Source organism: Notolepis coatsorum (assembly GCF_963971535.1).
Source record: "Notolepis coatsorum genome assembly, chromosome: 12".
Classification (NCBI taxonomy): Eukaryota; Metazoa; Chordata; class Actinopteri; order Aulopiformes; family Paralepididae; genus Notolepis; species Notolepis coatsorum.
This window is the reverse complement of record NC_140176.1, coordinates 15,072,498-15,095,820: the sequence shown is the minus strand read 5'-3', so window position 1 is coordinate 15,095,820 and position 23,323 is coordinate 15,072,498. Positions and strand designations below refer to the sequence as shown.

Here is a 23,323-nt window from a genome sequence, read left to right as displayed (position 1 = left end):
ACGCAGTCACAGCTGCATTCTCGACTGTGATTGAAAGGTCGGTTAGGGGGGAGGATTTGGCCGGCAGGTGGAGCAATTCTGTTTTGCTTAGGTTCAGTTTGAGGTGGTTGGACGTCATCCAGGCGGAGATGTCGGACAGACAGGCCGAGATCCGCTCAGAGACGTGGATATCTGAGGGAGGGAAGGAGAGGAAGAGTTGAGTATCGTCGGCATAACAATGGTAGGAGAAGCCATGAGACGTGATAATGTTACCCAGTGATTTAGTGTAGAGGGAGAAGAGAAGGGGTCCTAAAACCGAGCCCTGGGGGACACCCGTCCGCAGGGGGCGGGTGGCCGACAGGGTCCCTCTCCATGACACTTGGTAGGAGCGGTCATTGAGGTATGATGACAGCCATGTCAGCGCAGAGCCAGCCACTCCCATTCCTGCGAGGGCCGCAAGGAGGATCTGGTGGTTGACTGTGTCGAAGGCTGCAGATAGATCTAGGAGAATCAGGACAGAGGAGAGGCCTTTCGCTTTTGCTAAGTGAAGTGCCTCTCTGACCGCAATGAGGGCTGTCTCTGTGGAGTGACCAGTCCTGAAGCCTGACTGATTAGGGTCTAGGAGGTCATTCTGTAAGAGATAAGCAGTAAGTTGGTTGGATACAGCACGTTCAAGTGTTTTAGAAAGGAAGGAGAGAAGAGAGACAGGACGGTAGTTGCCTATGACGGTAGGGTTCAGGGTTGGTTTTTTTATGAGCGGCGTGACTCTGGCTTGTTTTAGGGAGGTAGGGACCACCCCCGAGTTGAGTGAGGAGTTGATGGTTGCCGTTAGGAATGGGAGGATGTCCGGTGCTATGGTCTGGAGGAGTGGGGAGGGTAGCTGGTCCAGCTGGCAAGTAGTCGGACGGTTCGACGTTACCAGTGTCAGGGTCTCTGCTTCTGTAATGGGAGAGAAAGATGACAGAGTGAAGGATGAGGTTCTCGATTCAGCATTTGGAATGGGTGGGGGTTGGGAGAAGGAGCTGCGGATGTTCTCCACTTTTTCCTCAAAGAAGATCGCAAAGTCTTCGGCAGAGAAAGATGAGGGAGGGGGGGGTGGGGGGGGAGTGAGGAGGGAGGACATGGTAGCATGCAGTTTGCGAAGATTCTTGGCAGAGGCCTCGATCCTATGGTGGAAGAAAGAAGCTTTGGCATTAGTGATGGTTTTGGAGAATGTTAACAAGAGGTTGTGATATGTGTCGATGTCAGCAGTGAGGCGTGACTTTCTATACTTCCTTTCAGCTGCTCTCAGGACCTGTCTTTGTTCTCTCACTGGATCTGTCAGCCATGGACTGGGTGGGGAACGACGGGCAGGTTTCTCAACGAGGGGACAGAGCTTGTTGAAGGAGGTTGCAAGGGCTGAAAGGAGGGTGGAGGTTGCCATCTCTGTGGAGAGAGCAGAGAAGGTGTCACTCAGAGGTAGAGCGGATAGTATGTCAGAGGAGAGGGTGGAGGGGGATAGGGAGGGCAGGTTGCGTCTGAGTGAGACTGTTTGAGTTGGGGTGAAGACCTTTCGGTTAAGCATGAGAGTTAGTGAGAAGGATATGAAGGAATGGTCAGATACATGTAGGGGAGTTACCGTGGTGTTAATGATGCTGGAGTTACGGGAAAATATGAGATCCAAGGAGTTGCCTGCTTTGTGGGTGGGAGGCATGGCAGTGGGAGTCAGGTCAAACGATTGTAGGAGGGAGACTACTATGACTGACTGAGATGAGTCAGGCAGGTTGAAGTCGCCCAATAGAAGGAGAGGGGTACCATCTTCCGGTAAGGAGCTAAGAAGCATGTCCAGCTCATCTGTGAAGTGATCGAGTGTACCTGGAGGGCGGTAGAGTGTAACAATGGTGAGATTGAAAGGATTAGAGACAGATACTGCATGATATTCGAGAGAGGAGAGTGACAGTTCTGGGAGTGGTGTTACGTTTGTAGCCCATGAAGGAGATGTCATGAGGCCAGTGCCTCCACCCCGTCTGGAAGGTCGAGGTGTGTGAGTGAAGTTATAGTTTGTAGATAATGCTGCAGGTGTTGATGAGTTATTGGGGGTTATCCAGGTCTCAGTTAGAGCCAGGAGCTGCAGATTTAGACTATGGGCGTAGGCAGTAATGAAGTCAGCTTTCTTGACTGCTGATTGACAATTCCATAAGCCTCCCCGTACTGTGACGGGTGTATTAGTGGCTGTAGGAGGGTAGGAGAGATTAGCCGGGTTGCTAGCAAACTGCCGTGGGTGGGTTAAATCTGTTCTGTTCTACTTCCATGTCTCACTGAACTGGTTGAAGGCAGGGCTTCAGTGCTCCTTCTGCTCCTTGCTCCTCCTCACTGGATCGTCAACATTAGCACATGGATAGCTCAAACTACTACTACTAAAACGTCTACTAATACTACTACTACTGCTACTACAACTACTACTACTGCTACTACTACTACTACTACCACTACTATTACTGCTAGTACTGCTACTACTACTGCTACTACTACTGTTATAAAAGTCGAACTACTAACTACTAACTGTCCGACAGAAATTATCTAGTGGACGAATTGTGCAGGCTTGTTCTACTCTTTTTTTCTGGCAGTAACTTCCGCCTCCTTCGTCACTTCCTCCCAATCTTTTCCGTTTCATTGTAGTACAAAAAATGGCCAAGATATTGATAAAAATGTAACGCATGTCAAATTATATCTGGCACATTTTACGCGTGCGTAAAAGTTTATTTAGCATCGAATTGAAATGATCCTGGTTGAGTCATTTATTGGTTTATCAAGACAAAATAAAAAGTAGCGTGTAGTTTCAAGGCCACGTCATAATGCCACGCCGAAAAAAACCCGGAAATGGACTACTTTTTTCGATACAGAGCGGCACAAACTGATGACGTCACTTCATCACGGCGCCGTGAGCCGCGACGGGAACCGTTAAGAACTTCTACTCATGCACAATAGAGAGCATCCTGACTGGCAATATCACCTCCTGGTTTGGGAATAGCACAGCACAAGACCGCAGCAGACTACAGAGAGTGGCCCGCTCAGCCGAACGCACAATTGGAGGTGGGCTTCCCACTCTCCAAGACATTTACAACAAGCGTTGCATGGGTAAGGTTAAGAGAATAATCAAAGACTCCAGCCACCCAAACAACTGCCTCTTTGAACTGCTGCGGTCAGGCAAGCGATACTGGAGTCTCATGGCAAGCACAGAGAGACTCAGAAGGAGCTTCTATCCCCAGGCCATCAGGATGCTCAATGACAATCAATGAAAATAACACTATGTAACAAACCATCAAATACACTCACATCACACACATCCTCACGTACACACTCACTTTAATAAACAACTCACTGTAGCACCCACTTGACCCACTATATTTATTGGTACCGGTATATCTGTATATTCTATTCTACCTCATTGCACCTCACCACTACAAGGTGGCACCACAAGTTAAGCTAAGTTGTACCTCATCACATTGTACTGTATTGCACTGTATCAGGGCTGTCCCCGACTAAGGATTTGGATGGTCGACTATGATTGGCCAATATATTTTTAAATAATTTTTTTTATCATTCCATTTGGGCTGTGGGGGGTGCTTAATGTCTGAAGGAGTTGACTGAAGGCTTATTGTCCTCTGCAAAAGCATGCAATTGGTCCACTGATGGATACATCTTGATATTTGTCTATAGTCTAGTGTGTTCATTAGATGGGTGAAATCCTCTTTCAGTGCCTCTGTGCCTGTTTTCGTAGGCAGTTAGCCTCTGGCATGCGTGCCATTAGCGTTAGCCACGCTTCTAGGCCTCTTTTCTTTTGGAAAGAATGATACAAAAATGTAATAAAATTTAATAATATATATATATATTTTTTTTACTAAGAGGTTGGCAGTCGACTATGGCTCCTTTCGACCGATTAGTCGACTAATCGACTAATAGGGGTCAGCCCTAATTCACACACACAGTGTCTCCTACCATTGCTATGGAAATGATACACAGCTGTATGTACCCATACAAAACAGTGATTCCAGTCGCTTAAAATATCTTGGATTGTCAAGGATATAAATGTTGGATGTTTCAAAACTTTCTCTATAAATCTGAGATTGTTTTATTTGGCCCATCCGACTAGATTATTCAGCTTCCCTTTGTAGTCGGTTAGCCAATGTTGAACCTGCTGCTGAAAATCTGTGAGTGCTATTTGATTCATGCCTTCGCTTTGATGATAAAGTTAAAAAAGGTGTACAATGGTGTTGCTTTCAGCTGAAAGCCATCTCCAAAATAAGGTAGGTTTTATCCTTTGCCAGACTTGAAAAAGTGATTGACACTTTTATCTCATCTCGTTTAGACTATAGTTCTCTCCTCTCATGTCTAAGCCAGCATTGTCATCCCTGTCAACTAGTGGAGAACGCTGAACCCAGGCTTTTAACCAGACCTAAGCAATGTGTTATTATCCCTATATTATCCTCATGTATCCTCATGTATCCTCATGTATCCCCTTACTATGCCTGGGTATCAACATGCAATGCAATGTATCGATCAAATTGCTTCAATACTATTGAGTATAGACAAATGCTGTGGTATTGAAATTTGGTATCGAATGACACCAATATCGAAGTAGCTAAGTAGCTAATCTCATCGGTGTCGGTGAGCCAATAAGCATGTTTTTTCCCAAGATATGACATTTCTTCTGTTCAACCACAATCCAAAATCATCCATGATGACTGCATATATTTCCCAGCATCTGATCGGCAGTTGGTTGTTGTCACATAGTTTAATGTATTTGTTTTTACTTTGTTTTATTTGAATATATTTGTTTTTACTTGAATGTACTTTTTTTTTTTTTTTTTTTTTACTTACTTACTTTGTTAAACCTTTTGTAGAGAGATAGAGAGAGAGAGAGAGAGAGAGAGAGAGAGAGAGAGAGAGAGAGAGAGAGAGAGAGAGAGAGAGAGAGAGAGAGAGAGAGAGAGAGAGAGAGAGAGAGAGAGAGAGAGAGAGAGAGAGAGAGAGAGAGAGAGAGAGAGAGAGAGAGAGAGAGAGAGAGAGATACAGTGGTACAGTATTCTCAATTGGACACTGAATGATCCTTGCAGGGTATTGCATGGCACTGGTTAGCGCAGCAGGGGTTTCTGAAGATGAAGGGAAGAGGAAAAGAGAGAAGGTTGGTATGAAGAAAAAAAGACAAGGGAGGTCTTTTTACTGGAGCCCGAGGACAGCCTCCAGGGGCCTTTCAGCCATTTATTTACCCAGGATGCGTGTATCCTTTCCGCAACGGAATTCGGTTTCCGGGTTCCTCTGATTGGCCGCGACCCCCACGTGACCCGCCCCCCTATCCACCGCTCTGGCGCTGCCGCGCGCGGCAAAGCGAGCCCCACCGCTCTGCCGCTGCCGCGCGCGGCAGAGCGAGCGGCCGCAGACTCGCTCGCTTCCTCAATTTATACGCATGGAAGTATTGACTGAATGAATGAATGAATGAATGAAAACTTTATTTAACAGATTGCAGAATGGGTACAATACAGTACGGCTCAATACACACAATTGTTAAGGGGATGCAGACCAGAGAAAGACGTTTGTCTTGTTTACATCAGGGTCCCCCATTTTCAATTCATATAGAACGACTACGCCGTAACAAATCATTAAAAAAATATACCGTTAACTGGAATATGTTGTGCCTTTACACATATGTTGGATTATGTAATTGGTTTGTCATGACAAACAAATAAAAAAATCGCGATTTACCCGCTGGCTACAACAACACACAGTGATCGCTGAGCTCTGGCTCTGACTACATGCAGTCACTGAGTGTTGTTGTAGCCAGCGGGTAAATCGCGATTTTTTTATTTGTTTGTCATGACAAACCAATTACATAATCCAACATATGTGTAAAGGCACAACATATTCCAGTTAACGGTATATATTTTTAATGATTTGTTACGGCGTAGTCGTTCTATATGAATTGAAAATGGGCGACCCTGATGTAAACAATGAGGAAGCGGGCTCATTGTTTACGGCAGAGCGGTGGATAGGGGGGCGGGTCACGTGGGGGTCGCGGCCAATCAGAGGAACCCGGAAACCGAATTCCGTTGCGGAAAGGATACACGCACCCAGGATAGCCTGGGTAGGTTCCACCACTACTAGGAGCCGTCCAGTACAACCACAGTCTGTCACTGTTGACCACTAGGAGCCGTCCAGTACAACCACAGTCTGTCACTGTTGACCACTAGGAGCCGTCCAGTACAACCACATTCTGTCACTGTTGACCACTAGGAGCCGTCCAGTACAACCACAGTATGTCACTGTTGACCACTAGGAGCCGTCCAGTACAACCACATTCTGTCACTGTTGACCACTAGGAGCTGCCCAATACAACCACAGTCTGACACTGTTGACCACTAGGAGCTGCCCAGTACAACCACAGTCTGACACTGTTGACCACTAGGAGCCGTCCAGTACAACCACAGTCTGTCACTGTTGACCACTAGGAGCTGCCCAGTACAACCACAGTCTGACACTGTTGACCACTAGGAGCTTCCAAGTACAACCACAGTCTGACACTGTTGACCACTAGGAGCTGCCCAGTACAACCACAGTCTGACACTGTTGACCACTAGGAGCCGTCCAGTACAACCACAGTCTGACACTGTTGACCACTAGGAGCTGCCCAGTACAACCACAGTCTGACACTGTTGACCACTAGGAGCTGCCCAGTACAACCACAGTCTGACACTGTTGACCACTAGCAGCTGCCCAGTACAACCACAGTCTGTCACTGTTGACCACTAGCAGCTGCCCAGTACAACCACAGTCTGACACTGTTGACCACTAGGAGCTGCCCAGTACAACCACAGTCTGACACTGTTGACCACTAGCAGCTGCCCAGTACATCCACAGTCTGACACTGTTGACCACTAGGAGCTGCCCAGTACAACCACAGTCTGACACTGTTGACCACTAGGAGCTGCCCAGTACAATCACAGTCTGACTCTGACACTGTTGACCACTTGGGCCTGCCCCGTACAACCACAGTCTGACACTGTTGACCACTAGGAGCTGCCCAGTACAACCACAGTCTGACACTGTTGACCACTAGGAGCTGCCCAGTACAACCACAGTCTGACACTGTTGACCACTAGGAGCTGCCCAGTACAACCACAGTCTGACACTGTTGGCCACTAGGAGCTGGCCAGTACAACCACAGTCTGACACTGTTGGCCACTAGGAGCTGCTAGTACAACCACAGTCTGACACTGTTGACCACTAGGAGCTGCCCAGTACAACCACAGTCTGACACTGTTGACCACTAGGAGCTGCCACGTACAACCACAGTCTGACACTGTTGACCATTAGGAGCTGCCCAGTACAACCACAGTCTGACACTGTTGACCACTAGGAGCTGCCCAGTACAACCACAGTATGACACTGTTGACCACTAGGAGCTGCCCAGTACAACCACAATCTGACACTGTTGACCACTAGGAGCTGCCCAGTACAACCACAGTCTGACACTATTGACCACTAGGAGCTGCCCAGTACAACCACAGTCTGACACTGTTGACCGCTAGGAGCTGCCCAGTACAACCACAGTCTGACACTGTTGACCACTAGGAGCTGCCCAGTACAACCACAGTCTGACACTGTTGACCACTAGGAGCTGCCCAGTACAACCACAGTCTGACACTGTTGACCACTAGGAGCTGCCCCGTACAACCACAGTCTGACACTGTTGACCATTAGGAGCTGCCCAGTACAACCACAGTCTGACACTGTTGACCACTAGGAGCTGCCCAGTACAACCACAGTATGACACTGTTGATCACTAGGAGCTGCCCAGTACAACCACAATCTGACACTGTTGACCACTAGGAACTGCCCAGTACAACCACAGTCTGACACTATTGACCACTAGGAGCTGCCCAGTACAACCACAGTCTGACACTGTTGACCGCTAGGAGCTGCCCAGTACAACCACAGTCTGACACTGTTGACCACTAGGAGCTGCCCAGTACAACCACAGTCTGACACTGTTGACCACTAGGGGCTGCCCCGTACAACCACAGTCTGACACTGTTGACCACTAGGAGCCGTCCAGTACAACCACAGTCTGACACTGTTGACCACTAGGAGCCGCCCAGTACAACCACATACTGACCCACTGTTGACCACTAGGATCTGCCCAGTACAACCACATACTGACACTGTTGACCACTAGGAGCTGCCCAGTACAACCACAGTCTGACACTGTTGACCACTAGGAGCTGCCCAGTACAACCACAGTCTGACACTGTTGACCACTAGCAGCTGCCCAGTACAACCACAGTCTGACACTGTTGACCACTAGGAGCTGCCCAGTACAACCACAGGCTGACACTGTTGACCACTAGGAGCTGCCCAGTACATCCACAGTCTGACACTGTTGACCGCTAGGAGCTGCCCAGTACAACCACAGTCTGACACTGTTGACCGCTAGGAGCTGCCCAGTACAACCACAGTCTGACACTGTTGACCACTAGGAGCTGCCCAGTATAACCACAGTCTGACACTGTTGACCACTAGGAGTTGCCCAGTACAACCACAGTCTGGCACTGTTGACCACTAGGAGCTGCCCAGTACAACCACAGTCTGACACTGTTGACCACTAGGAGCTGCCCAGTACAACCACAGTCTGACACTGTTGACCACTAGGAGCTGCCCAGTATAACCACAGTCTGACACTGTTGACCACTAGGCGCTGCCCAGTACAACCACAGTCTGACACTGTTGACCACTAGGAGCTGCCCCGTACAACCACAGTCTGACACTGTTGACCACTAGGAGCTGCCCAGTACAACCACAGTCTGACACTGTTGACCACTAGCAGCATGCCCAGTACAACCACAGTCTGACACTGTTGACCACTAGCAGCTGTCCAGTACAACCACAGTCCCATAATTCTATCTTAGAATTATAAAGTTATACAGCTTTCAGGCCAGCAGCCATTGCGGCATCATCCTTATTAATATGTTCAGCTCTCAAAGTTCTCCTGTCACATGTAGGGACTGCACACCTGAAAGGGTTAAGAGGCTGGCAGGGACACAAAGACTCGGGGGACTGGGGAGCAGGGAGGTAGATGTGAGGGGCGGTGCATTGACTTGTTCATCTCAGCACGTTGTGTGCTCGTCTCTGCGCACTAAAGAAGATAACTTCTTCCCATGGAAACTTTTCCCATTACACTGGCACACACACAATCGCACACATGTACGCACACACACATGCACGCACTCACGCACACATGCACGCACTCACACACACACACATGCACGCACGCACGCACATTATACTGCAGACTAGCGGGCACAGCATTACCCACACAGTGTTATCATGCCAATTATACAATTACTTTCACTTACCATAATTGTTTCATGTTGGAGATTCACCCCTCCACTATCTGGTGTGTGTGTGTGTGTGTGTGTGTGTGTGTGTGTGTGTGTGTGTGTGTGTGTGTGTGTGTGTGTGTGTGTGTGTGTGTGTGTGTGTGTGTGTGTGTGTGTGTGTGTGTGTGTGTGTGTGTGTGTGTGTGTGTGTGTGTGTGTGTGTGTGTGTGTGTGTGTGTGTGTGTGTGTGTGTGTGTGTGTGTGGTGCGTGCGTGCGTGCGTGCGTGCGTGCGTGCACGTATGCCTTCTTGTCTGCCGGGGGGTGGGGGGGTTCCGTGTGTGTGTGTGGGAGAGAGGGATAGACAATATCAGTGTGGTCTTGAAGTGATCTGATATGCCTGTTATTATCTCCTCATATGCGTTATCATGTAGCCTAGACGTTATTCAAACAATCCAATATTCATGACATTTGTCATGCTTTGATAGGCCCCCGCAAATCAATTCCAGAAAGCTTTTTGCAGTATGAATAAACATATGCAGACATTGTATCTATGCGCCATCCATTAATAAACATTGAACCCATTGACATTGCTGCACTGTGTAGCTTGTGTGTAATGCACATGGCTGTTTGTTAAAGCCCATTGCCGGATACTTTTTGTCTACAGTTAACTTCTCTTGGAGGCATGAACTTGAACGAACTTAGCATGGTCGCTATCGCCCCGCTGGCCACACTGTTATCCAGGAAATGCTAACAGTACGCCCGAATCTGTGGCAGCCTTAATATGTCATGCTAAGATGTGTACTGTACGTACTGTACACACTACTATAGGGCAGCACATACAGTATCTACTATCTCCTAATGAAACAAGTAAATATTCTGAAAATATGGCTAGTGCTTAACAGATTCGGCGCCAGACCCGATATATCCCGGGTTAACTCGCCATGTGTTGGGCGCCATACCAGAGATTTCTTGGGTTCTGGTAGTTTATTCTTTTATTCGATATTTTTATTCATTATTTATCCACCGACCTCTGTGTTACCATAGGGAATGAGTCTGATGTCGCAATACTGGCCGCATCCAGCTAGACGGCGGTATCGAGCACCCTTTGTAACCTTGTATCTCGGCCTGTGTAATGGCCAAACGTCTCCGGTTTCATTTTTCGTGGTCGGAACGGTTCTCCCGGTTCCATTGAAGCACGTCAAATATCCCCGATCCATATGTTGTGGTGGATTATGCCGTGGACCAAATGGACATTGGATGTACCAGATGGCGATCAAACAATTCGAATATTATTTTTGGAATACTCCCGATCACAGGTAAGAACGATCTGACGTAAATTTTTGCTTGATCCTGTGATGCTTTTATACCGATTGGGCTGATAAGCGTTTTTAGTGTTCAATACGAATGCCGTTACTGACAATCAAATAATCAGAAATGACCCCCCCCCCCCCCTTTCATGCATTCATGATGGAACATAATACCTATGATATAGATTTGATTTCGGAATAATAGCGTGTACAGGCAAGAAACGGCAACGTCTATAGTGGAATTGACGTATAGGGCTATAACTCAGCATTTCATGAATTACCCTAGACGGCTCTAAAACCATACTTATATTCACCACGGTATAATACGGGAACGTATGGAGGGAAAAATATATTATTTTTCACATTATGAATGATAGATAGGTGATGTCAAATGGGCCATAGTATTGTATCCATAATATAGTTATAGCTCTACAACATAGGTGTCAAACTCACGGCCCGCGGGCCAAATCCGGCCCGCCACGTCATTTGATGTGGCCCCCCAAGAGCTCAGGTAAAAAAAAAAAACATTTTTTTTTTTTTACATTAATATTGGGTTAAAAAATAGCAGTGTTAAAATAATTGTGGGTTAATGCGTTAATAAAGCTTTAACTTTGACAGCCTTAGTTATTACACATTCTTACACATACATGTATGTTGAACATCTGAGGTAACAAAGGAAAAAAGCCAAAAGCACTTACTCCTCAGACATTCTTTGACAATTTTACAGCCCAAAATACAAAAAAGATCCAGGCGGAATAGGTAACAAAGGGTTGAAGAAATATTGTCTGAACTGTCAGATGCAAACTGGCTGTGTGACATAACCGAGCATCTCGCTCAATTGAATAAGAAGCTGTAGGGACGCAAACAAGTCCCACCCAAAACTTGACCAATATAGTTGTGAACTGAGACAACCCTTATTTTGTTATTTTTGAGTACAGTTACAGTTGTGTGTTCATGCAGACACATAATAGCAATTTCATTACGAATTGAAAATGGGGGACCCTGATGTAAACAAGTCGAAAGTCTTTCTCTGGTCTGCATCCCCTTAACAATTGTGTGTATTGAGCTGTACTGTACCCATTCTGCAATCTGTTAATTGTCTGCAATCTTCCATTAGTTGGATGTATGGCCTCTGCAAGGTTGTGTGCAGCCATTTGTTTTTGTAACATCTGCTACATCTGTCCCACGTGTTCTTTGCAGCTCACAGTTGTTAGTTCTGCCCATCTTGACTGTGACAAAAAGGTTTTGAACAAACTTAATGTCATAGCTTGTATTTGATGATATTCTTCTTTGTTATTTACTTGAATGGTTTGATCATTGATTGGTGGAGTAATATGGGGTTCTGATAAACTAAAATTATTTGTTAAAATAACATAAGCTAACATATATTTTTACATTTATGCAAATGAATATGCAATATGTATAACTTGAATAAGTAATAAATACAGAAACACCATGTTTAACAATATGTAAATGTATAGCTACATTTATTTTACATTACATTAACATTTATATGGTCTTTGGCCCTTTGAGGGCAACCATAATGCTGATGTGGCCCTCTGTGAAAATGAGTTTGACACCCCTGCTCTACAAACAAGGTGACGCACTCCTATCGCTTAAAGCGCGGCCTAGCTACAGCGGGCCCCTGGCTCCAAAAATTACAGCTAATTGATGAATTAAAGCAAATGATGTGTCTTTGGTATGACATCACAAAAGGCAGTACTTCTGAACAGCTTGTTAAGACTTTCTTCAGGCCAAAGAGTACTTGTTATTTCCCCCCGCTGTCTAATTTGAGACCTTTAACAACATACTTGTGTCATTTGGCTTAAATCCAAAGTGTGCCCAGATTGATTATGATTATGTGGCTTCGCAATGAGATCCATGCAATTATAACATTGGGGCGAGGGAAATGAGTGTTGGTAAACTTGTGCACTCTCTGGGAATGCATGTAACCTCTCGGTGACCTCTCCTGCAATAAGCTTAGGCTATTTAACAGGCAGCTTGATCTAAAGCTAAGTAATAACTAGGGATGTCCGATATTATCGGCCTACCGATATTATCGGCCGATATCGGCATTAAAATGTGATATCGGGAAATATCGGTATCTGTTTTCAATTTTAATTTTTTTTTTTACATTTCTATAACCTTTATTTACCCAGGCAAGCAACTAAGAACAAATTCTGATTTTATTTATTGTCAAAAGTATGCATAGTTGTGTTAATTCCACAACAAGAGATATGTAATGTTAATTACCTGAAATTATTCAATTTTTTGGGGGGGAAACCCTGCATATATCGGTATCGGTTGATATCGGTATCGGAAATTAACAGTTGGACAATATCGGTATATCGGTATCGGTAAAAAAGCCAATATCGAGCATCCCTAGTAATAACCTAATACGTTATAGGATAGAATCAGGAATTCCTGGTTAGCATGGACCCCGGAGCTGGTGGAGACATGACAGGATACAGCCTGCTCTCATCAGACCCACATGGCTGGAATAGACGGATATCGTTTGACATCTCATTATCTCCCCCAGGCGGTACACCTGGGGGAGATTATGCGTTTGGTCACATCTGTGTGTCCGCAGCTAATCTTGCATACTACAGGGCCAATTTAGATGAAATGTCACACATGGGCTAACAGCAGACCAAGGACCTGAATCCTTGAATATTTCTCAAATCGGTCAACGACATTTTATTTGGATTGATTTGTCCATTGACATTTTATATTCAGTATGAAGTTACACCTTTTGAATGCAAGAGGCGATACTGACACCTGTTTACAATGCCATAGTGAACCTATTGTTGCTGATATACCTATGCCTTAAAAAAAAGTAGGTACATCAATATTGTGCTGTCAGAACAGTCTTATGTTTGCAGGTTAAGTATTTAATGTTCACTATTATCCCCTATCAGGCCAGTCATCTTATCAACCAGGACATGCTCATGTGAAACTTAGTTCTATGCGTGAAATCTTGTATTATACGTTTATAAAACTGATCTATGCACGAAATCGACTATCTTCCCAGCAAATCTCTTAATTACAACAACATTGCGTGAGCTAAGTAGGGTTGTATTTCCAATTTTCACTGTTTGGTGGAACAAGATGAAACAAAATTTCGATAATTTCAGTGTTTCACGCCTCTTCTAATCCTCTCTCCGGCTGTGCTCCACTCCAGTCATCTGGACTGCGGTTTGTTGCACGTTCCCGTTCAATGCGAGGACCAACATATGGCAAAAGAGGAACATTGATCTGCTCATTTAACCGCGATCATGAAGGTCTGATCGGAGAAAGTGGGCCATCGCATTCTAGTATAGTTAACTTATTATTTATGTCTCATTGTGGCCTCAGCTTGCATTTCTGACAGCGGGAAGGCATTTCTAACGGCAGGCATAGGCTACCGCCTGGCAGACAGTTCTAATGGCAGGCATAGGCTACCGCCTGGCAGATAGTTCTAACGGCAGGCATAGGCTACCGCCTGGCAGATAGTTCTAACGGCAGGCATAGGCTACCGCCTGGCAGATAGTTCTAACGGCAGGCATAGGCTACCGCCTGGCAGATAGTTCTAACGGCAGGCATAGGCTACCACCTGGCAGATAGTTCTAATGGCAGGCATAGGCTACCGCCTGGCAGATAGTTCTAATGGCAGGCATAGGCTACCGCCTGGCAGATAGTTCTAACGGCAGGCATAGGCTACCGCCTGGCAGATAGTTCTAATGGCAGGCATATGCTCCTGCCTGGTGGAGAGTTCCGCTGTATTGAGCGCACTCTCCTGGTTCATCTTTCATTGTTCTGCATTGATTCATTCAGTCAACTATGCTGCGTGTTGTTTGTCAGTGCTCAGAAACCTCACACATTTATCACTGGAATGCAAAAGCCAAGCCGTCGCGTGTTTGCATGACTCCAGGAAAACCTGTTCCTGAAAACCGAGAAACACCCCGGGCCTGTGTCAACTAAAATACATTACTTGAAGGCTGTCGAGAGGAGCGAGGGGAGACATCATATTCAATATCTCTGTTGTTCTTGGGATTAATGTGGCAGCCTCGCTTTACTCCACACGGTATCCGATGCTTTCGACCGGTGGGAGCAGGGAGAGTTATAGCCACGTTTTTGGCTGCCTAGAGTCCTACCGTGGAAATGGCCATAATTGATCATTTATCATTTCCATCAAACTCGTATTATTAAGCGTCTGGCCATGCTGCTGGCTTGTAATCATGAGAGAAGAAGAATGACTGGCAGTGGAGTGGTGGTTTTTGGACATAACAAAAAGGTAGGGATGGATATAGAGATAGAGATAGAGAGAGAGAAAGAGATATATAGATATAGAGAGAGAGAGAGAGAGAGAGAGAGAGAGAGAGAGTGGGATAAAATAAAAAGATGGCGGGAGTAATACAGAGCGTGCAAGCATGCACACTATTATTCGTGTGTGATTTCATAATAAAGCGCCAATAAATTACTCTTTACAATAAAGAAGACTCATGTATGTATGTATGCATGTGTTACGCACCCCAGTAAGGGGATGCAACACAAGGCCACAGACAGGGTAGGTGAGGGTGCAGTGACACAAAACCATGGAAACACTTTGCAAAATAATAGTATTTATTTCACAAGATAACCAAAACACAGCAACACAGAGAGCAATGAGGACCTACGAGTGGCACCAAATGAAATATCAAAAGGAAATGAAAACCCACCCCCCCTTACAGTCGCGGACACCCAACAGTACAGGTGGCGGTGCTCACTCTAAGGCTGGTGTCTTTAACATCAGGTCACCTACGTGATGCAAAATGTAGACCCCAGGGTATCTTCCTGTCCTCAATTGTCCCTGTGTGCGAAACAAAAGATTAATACAAAAGAAAAACAAACACCATAGGCTGGGTGACAAGGGAATAAATATACACAGGGTTAGAGTTAAACAGAAATGTGCTACACACATCAAAAGATACAAGGATTCCACTAAACAATAGCACAACTAACCAGAGCTTTAGGTACCAGCTCTACACCAACCGAAATGCCTAAAAGGCCACAGCTCTACAGAACACATAACACTAAAGATACAGCTTTACAATAAAGAACAATACTAAAGCTATTTCCTACAAACTAACAGCACGAAGTGCCAGAGCCTTCACCAGCTCTACAAAAGACCCGCTCTCCTACAAAGACACAGAATAGTTACCACAACCAAACGAACCAGGGAGCTAACTAACACTGCACACAATGGGGTATATGAATGAGTGTGGAGCTTGATTGCCTGATGAGCCTCAGCTGCTGCTGCTGCTGTTGCCGTTGCTGTTGCTGTTGCTGGAACTGAGACACCTGAGAATGGGGATATGTAGACACAAGAGGGAGACCAAAAGAACACAACAAACAACACATGCCACAACAGATTATTATACATTACTCCCTCTTGTATGTATGTGTCTTTCAACAGACACAGTATAATCTCTACTCAGGGGAATCGGATCTGGTTTCCATTATTCAAAATACAGACCCAAGGGAAGTGAAACGTTAGCCTATTCAAAGTTCATGGCTTACATGTGGACATGCACATTAAACACGAGTTATATATATATAAAAAAAAAAAAGAATACAGACCCTTGTCAGCACTTCCCAGTGTGTTGTCGATGCTTTTTCCCCCCCTCGACACATCTGTTTAGTGTGAACAAAGCACTTGGGATTCCTGTGGTGAGATTCTGGCTGTGTGAACAAGATATTAAACTCGCAAAGGACCCCACATTTTGGGCCTTGTTGAACGTTTGCTCGTAATCCCTGTGTGAACCGCTGGTACCCACAGTGACGTCTCCGCCCAAGGGCCCCGGGATGAAAGGGAAGTGGTGGTTAGCGTGGATATCATGACAGTGGGAAACATTTTTTTTAATAATAAAAACAAATATATTTATATATAAAAATGTTGGACGTTGGGGTTTTTGGTTTTGTGAACCAGATATGAAAGTTAAATATCCACCCTGAAACAGGTGTACATTTAATCCAGCTAAAATGCATAATACCACATGTCGCCTGACACACGTCAGACCCATGGAACACACAAGCTAGATAGTTAGAAAACTCAATAATTAGAGAGCTAAGATAAGATAAGATATTCCTTTATTGATCCCCTTGGGGAAATTCAGCTAGAGAGCTAGAGAGATAGAGCTAGAGCAGGGGTTCTCAAATCTTTTTTTTTATACCACGACCCCATTTTATTTAGGATTTTTTTTGGCGACCCCACACTTAATGTATCGCGTAATTTCAACGTGGAAATAAGGAATATCAAAATAAAAGCACACATTGTTGAACTTGATCATGCATATTTCTCTCATATTTCTTAATTGAATTAAGACTCTGCACTCCTTCGCTCCTCTCTCTCTCTCTCTCTCTCTCTATCTCTCTCTCTCTCTCTCTCTCTCTCTCTCTCTCTCTCTCTCTCTCTCTCTCTCTCTCTCTCTCTCTCTCTCTCTCTCTATATGTGAGTATGTGTAAGTGTGTATTGCACATTGTGTCCAGATTGAGAACGTGCTGTCACTCATAGCGAGATCAAATTAATGAAAGATTATGGTTTATATAATGGACATTCATACAAAGCAACGCGCCTCTGAGCAAGGTGTGATAAACATGGAACAATATATTTTCCTGGACATGAAATGGGAATAGTAATCAAACCATCGGGGACCTGCATGACACTCATCATTCAATATCTAGAAGTTTTACCCTGAGGGATGATTTATAATAAAGTGTTATTCAAAAACAACTTAGGCAACTTTTTTTCTAGTGCTTGACGCTAGAACTCTCAAAACGCTAGCATTAGCATGGACATTTGCCTACCGTCTTCTCCAGAGAGAGACGAGAAGATAGATACCAGTTTCCTCTCTGTGTGTTCAGTAGAAAGCTATCTGGCTGCATGCTAGCCTAGCTTAGCACGATGAATGGAAGCGGACATGGCCGGTTAGCCTTCAGGAGAGGGGTTAGTTGGACAAGGCCTAGGAGAAGACGATAAGCTAATTTCCCAAAATGTTGCCATGTTCCTTTAAGGGTTAGCATCAGTTGAATTATTGGCACGTTCTTCAGCTCAAGGAATAGACCTCCATTTAATTTTCACTCGCTAAATGAAAGTGACGTCACACGTCTCCTGTCCGTCATGCAGCACATTCAGGCACGGGCGAGAAGTCCAGAGGATTTTCACAATTTTAATGTAATTTCTTTTTTTACAATTCCATTACTCATTTGACTATAGAATATTTGACAGCCCTAGTGTGTGTGTGTGTATTCTTCTATGTATGATTGCTATGTATTCAGGCTACGAGTGTTGCAGAGTACAGGGGGGAGACAGTGGGATTTGAACCCAGGCTGGCAGGGGGTACACATGGTTCATGAGTCGTACGAGGGAGGCCGTCTCAACCGTAACACCGACCCTCGTCTCGGCGCATTCTACAGTACAACATGCTGTTGTACTGTAGTCCCTGTGTGGACTACGCTACCCAGGGTCCCGGAGGATGAAAGGAAGGCTGTAGTCCTTGTGTGGACTACGCTACCCAGGGTCCATAGGGCCCCGGAGGATGAAAGGGAGGTGGCGGCTAAGGGTTAGCATCAGTTTGTGTGAGTTGTGTGTAGCGAGGCTATAGCGGCTACAGGGTTAGGGGTTAGCATCAGTTTGTGTGAGTTGTGTGTAGCGAGGCTAGCGGATACAGGGTTAGCCGACCGGCGGCCTTGCACACACATGAATGAGAATGTGGCTTGGCTAGCAGGTTAGTGGTGTGTGTTTGTGTTTCTATAGTATTGCCATCCAGGACAATGGGTTTTGTCCTCCTTTCATGTGGCAAAGGACTTTCAGGCAACGGCTGTCGCCGTGTGGTTATCACTGGTTGGAGGAGGAGAGGAGGAATGCACCCTGTACATAAAGTAACCTACTAATCGAGCACAAGGAAATACGTACTTACTTGTATGAATTGAATTGAATTGAAAACATTTATTTATCCCTGAGGGGAGATTCAGGTGATAAATAAAGGTTTTCAATTCAATTCAATTCAATTCATTCATGTTATGTCCACTTGTCCCTCCATCAGTTTACCCTCTTGCATTTCTGAACTTTTAAATTTTTTATTCATCTATCTAACCACACTAGTGTGTGACCTGTTCTTTTTCATGTACTACAGGCTTTCAAAACCAAAGATGGATACATTGTTGTGGCCGCAGGAAATGACAAGCAGTTTGTCAAAGTGTGTCATGTAAGTAACCTCGTCTAGCCTATTACTATGCACATACTGTACACATACACACGCACGCACGCACACAGCCACACACACACACACACGCGCGCATGCACGCACGCACGCACGCACGCACGCACGCACACACACACACACACACACACACACACACACACACACACACACACACACAAACACAAACAAACAAACAAACAAACAAACAAACAAACAAACACACACACACACACACACACACACACACACACACACACACACACACACGCACATGCACATGCACATGCACACACACACAGTCACACACAGTCACACACAAATGCACATACACACACACACACACACACATGGACCCCTGGCCCTTCTATCCTCTTTGTTTTACTGTGTCCTACCAGTTTTTATTGCTTTCATTGCTTTATTATGTTTTTAATCTTATATCTTGCACCATATTGTTTTGTTTTTGTTGCTTTCATTGCTTTGCTATGTATTTAATCTTATACCTTGCATCACATTATTTTGTTTTTATCAACTTGCTTGTGAAGCACTTTGGTGTCAGCTGCCGCTGCCTGGAAATGTGCTATATAAATAAAACTGACTTGACTTGACTTGACGTACACACACATACACACACACTCACAGACAGATCATTGGAACCTAATGTAGTTGTATTGAAGTGATTCATCGCTTTGCAAATTGTAAACAAAATTAGAAACACTTGTCAGCACCAGGGCCCTGTTCCTTGTACCTGACTAACTGAGTTAGCCGGATAATTTTCAGGATAACTTGACTTAAGCTAGACTTGTCGGTTCCCCGACATGTGATTGTCTAAATCACTATGGCAACAGATCAACAAGTTTGAACCTCCAGCGCAGGGTTAAGTTCAGTTAGCTGGATAACCTGCATGGCCACGCCCTCGCAAAAAGAAATGCCATCTCCCTTCCTGAAATAATCGTCAGTCTAGATCCCATTATACCATTCTGAATTATGTTTTTGTGCTTCGTTCTTCTAGAGGGGGCTTTTGAAATGTAAAATAATAGACCTAAAATTCTGATAATAAATCATATTCAGCCTATGGATTTACTTTGTCCTAAATAATGCACGTCATAGCTACAGTATATGGCGCTCGCAGGCGCGATACACACTATGTGGTTATTTTAATAACGCGGAGCATTGCAAATGTGAATCCCGCGGGGATATTTTTAATGAATGAAATCTGGCATTTGGCTCTGATTTGGCTCTGATTCTGATTCTGATTCGTTTCATATTCTCTGCGGTTTATGTATTTGCTTAACGGAGCGCCAAAATTGTGTTTCATTCAAGCATAAATTGAAGCGTCTTCTTTATGCGTGGATTCATTGTGATGTGAATTACGACAAATCTGAATATGTGGATTGTTGAATTGTATCACTGTCACACGTTATTGTGATATTGTAACTGGGAATGTCTGAGGAGGAGATGCGCTGTTTGACGGATTTGATGACGTGGACGTGACTTGAGAAAATTGAGCAATTGCAAGCTTTTGACGTTTTGATGAATGAATTTGAGAGTAATGAGTAATCATCTGACGATGAACAAGAGGGTAATTAACATGACTGGTGTCACTGGTATAAACCAAAAGTGAATCAATTCGATGCATGTATGGATGATGTCTGAAACAGATTAAAACCTGATTAATACTGAAACTGTATATCCCTCCAAGCCTCTCTGACACGTTATTTCGGGGGTCGCGCCTTGAAAACTTTGGGAACCATGTATCTATAAAGTACATGATACCTAAGCACATACAGTACAGATATCCTCATACGTATCTATTAATTCGTATCAATTAGATACTCTTTGGCCTTGTTTTTATCTACTTATTCTGAAAGAGTTGAACTAATTATTTTCGCTAGCAAGATCTCATTCGATTATTCATTCCATTAAGCCTACTGCCAGCAGGCACATTTAAAGAAATATAATCTGATTGATTGGGGTAATGAGGGACCTAAGATGTGCCTATAGATTAGGCATTTAACTTGTCGCCGAGGCTATTGAGCCGTACTGTGTATTTTACCCATTCTGCAATCTGTTAATAAAGTTTTCAATCAATCAATCAATCAATCAATCAATCAGTGCCGTTAGAAAATCAGGATTTCTGCGATCGACACCTGCTGTCTTTTCAGGTGAGGCGGCCGCGCGCAATTATCCTGAGTATCAAGTCTGGTTCGAATTAACGAGACTGAATCAGCGTTCGAGGAACAGGGAAAGCCTGGATTCAAACATCGGGTTAATTGAATCTGGATAATGGGACTTTTGATCGACTTAGTTGAACCAGGTACGGGGAATAGGGCCCTGATCATTATGTCCACCAAGGAGGTTATGTTGTCACTCATGTCGTGTTGTCAACAAGATCTCTCAAAAAGCAATGGCCCGATCACAAATATTTGCTGTGTCACATCTCCACCATGACACAACATTTGCTGTGGATATTCATGACACAACCTATTGGTTTATGTTACCCTGTGACTAGGGGTGCACCGATATATCGGTCGGGTATCGGTATCGGCCGATAAGTGCCTTGTTGACTGCTATCGGCCTATCGGCCGATAAGCTCAAATGTGCCGATAGCAGTCGCCGATAACTAACCATCCATTTGTGTAGCGTCAAAAGGCAAAAAAAAAAATTCACTCGCGACCTACCTGCACAACGCCCGCCGTCCCCCCCACACACACACAAGCTACTGCATCAAAGTTACTATTTATGATTAACAAGGCATTCGTTTTGTGGCATTAACGTTATATAGTTAGTGTTACACGGACAATAACATCAGCATATTATTATTACCCATAGCAGCAAGGCATTACTCCGAGTCCGTTCATAGCCGGGAGGCAGAAGACTAACGTTACTGGTGAAAATGTGATTTACGTTGGAATACTCCTTTGCCAACTTGCTGTACTTTGCTTGCAGGTCTGCAGCCATTATTACTGGATTAAGAATAGCCCCAACTTTAGCCAACGTAACGTTATGGCTAAACCTTTAACATTAGTTAACCCTAGCTTTCGGTTAGCTGTTCAATGTTAATAACACAACCAAGCGAATCCATCAGAGCTCCCCATCAACACCGCTCTGTCGGGAGGATGGCATTTAAGAAAGTATCTGCTGTTAAAATGACACAAACATTCGTTTTGTGGCATTAACGTTATTATAGTTAGTTACACGTTCAATTACATCAGCATAGTATTTACCCGAAGATAGCAACCGTCTCAACCGTAACACCGACCCTCGTCTCGGCGCATTCTACAGTACAACATGCTGTTGTACTGTAGTCCCTGTGTGGACTACGCTACCCAGGGTCCCGGAGGATGAAAGGAAGGCTGTAGTCCTTGTGTGGACTACGCTACCCAGGGTCCATAGGGCCCCGGAGGATGAAAGGGAGGTGGCGGCTAAGGGTTAGCATCAGTTTGTGTGAGTTGTGTGTAGCGAGGCTATAGCGGCTACAGGGTTAGGGGTTAGCATCAGTTTGTGTGAGTTGTGTGTAGCGAGGCTAGCGGATACAGGGTTAGCCGACCGGCGGCCTTGCACACACATGAATGAGAATGTGGCTTGGCTAGCAGGTTAGTGGTGTGTGTTTGTGTTTCTATAGTTCATTGCTTTATTATGTTTTTAATCTTATATCTTGCACCATATTGTTTTGTTTTTGTTGCTTTCATTGCTTTGCTATGTATTTAATCTTATACCTTGCATCACATTATTTTGTTTTTATCAACTTGCTTGTGAAGCACTTTGGTGTCAGCTGCCGCTGCCTGGAAATGTGCTATATAAATAAAACTGACTTGACTTGACTTGACGTACACACACATACACACACACTCACAGACAGATCATTGGAACCTAATGTAGTTGTATTGAAGTGATTCATCGCTTTGCAAATTGTAAACAAAATTAGAAACACTTGTCAGCACCAGGGCCCTGTTCCTTGTACCTGACTAACTGAGTTAGCCGGATAATTTTCAGGATAACTTGACTTAAGCTAGACTTGTCGGTTCCCCGACATGTGATTGTCTAAATCACTATGGCAACAGATCAACAAGTTTGAACCTCCAGCGCAGGGTTAAGTTCAGTTAGCTGGATAACCTGCATGGCCACGCCCTCGCAAAAAGAAATGCCATCTCCCTTCCTGAAATAATCGTCAGTCTAGATCCCATTATACCATTCTGAATTATGTTTTTGTGCTTCGTTCTTCTAGAGGGGGCTTTTGAAATGTAAAATAATAGACCTAAAATTCTGATAATAAATCATATTCAGCCTATGGATTTACTTTGTCCTAAATAATGCACGTCATAGCTACAGTATATGGCGCTCGCAGGCGCGATACACACTATGTGGTTATTTTAATAACGCGGAGCATTGCAAATGTGAATCCCGCGGGGATATTTTTAATGAATGAAATCTGGCATTTGGCTCTGATTTGGCTCTGATTCT

At 44.6% G+C, this 23,323-nt stretch overlaps 2 protein-coding genes across 2 annotated transcripts in view; one reads left to right on the top strand and one right to left on the bottom strand.

Annotated features, from left to right (window-relative positions):
* Window positions 1-23,323, bottom strand: part of adarb2 (adenosine deaminase RNA specific B2 (inactive)) — a gene marked incomplete at its 5' end in the record, with an annotated part of 512,623 nt that overhangs the window by 370,381 nt on the left and 118,919 nt on the right. The window lies entirely within an intron of this gene.
* sugct (succinyl-CoA:glutarate-CoA transferase) overlaps window positions 1-23,323 on the top strand; it is a gene marked incomplete at its 3' end in the record, with an annotated part of 157,242 nt that overhangs the window by 64,889 nt on the left and 69,030 nt on the right. Inside the window, exon 9 of the mRNA XM_084326304.1 lies at window positions 18,794-18,865. Within this exon, the coding sequence (XP_084182430.1) occupies window positions 18,794-18,865 (72 nt within the window). The remainder of the gene's footprint in view (window positions 1-18,793; window positions 18,866-23,323) is intronic.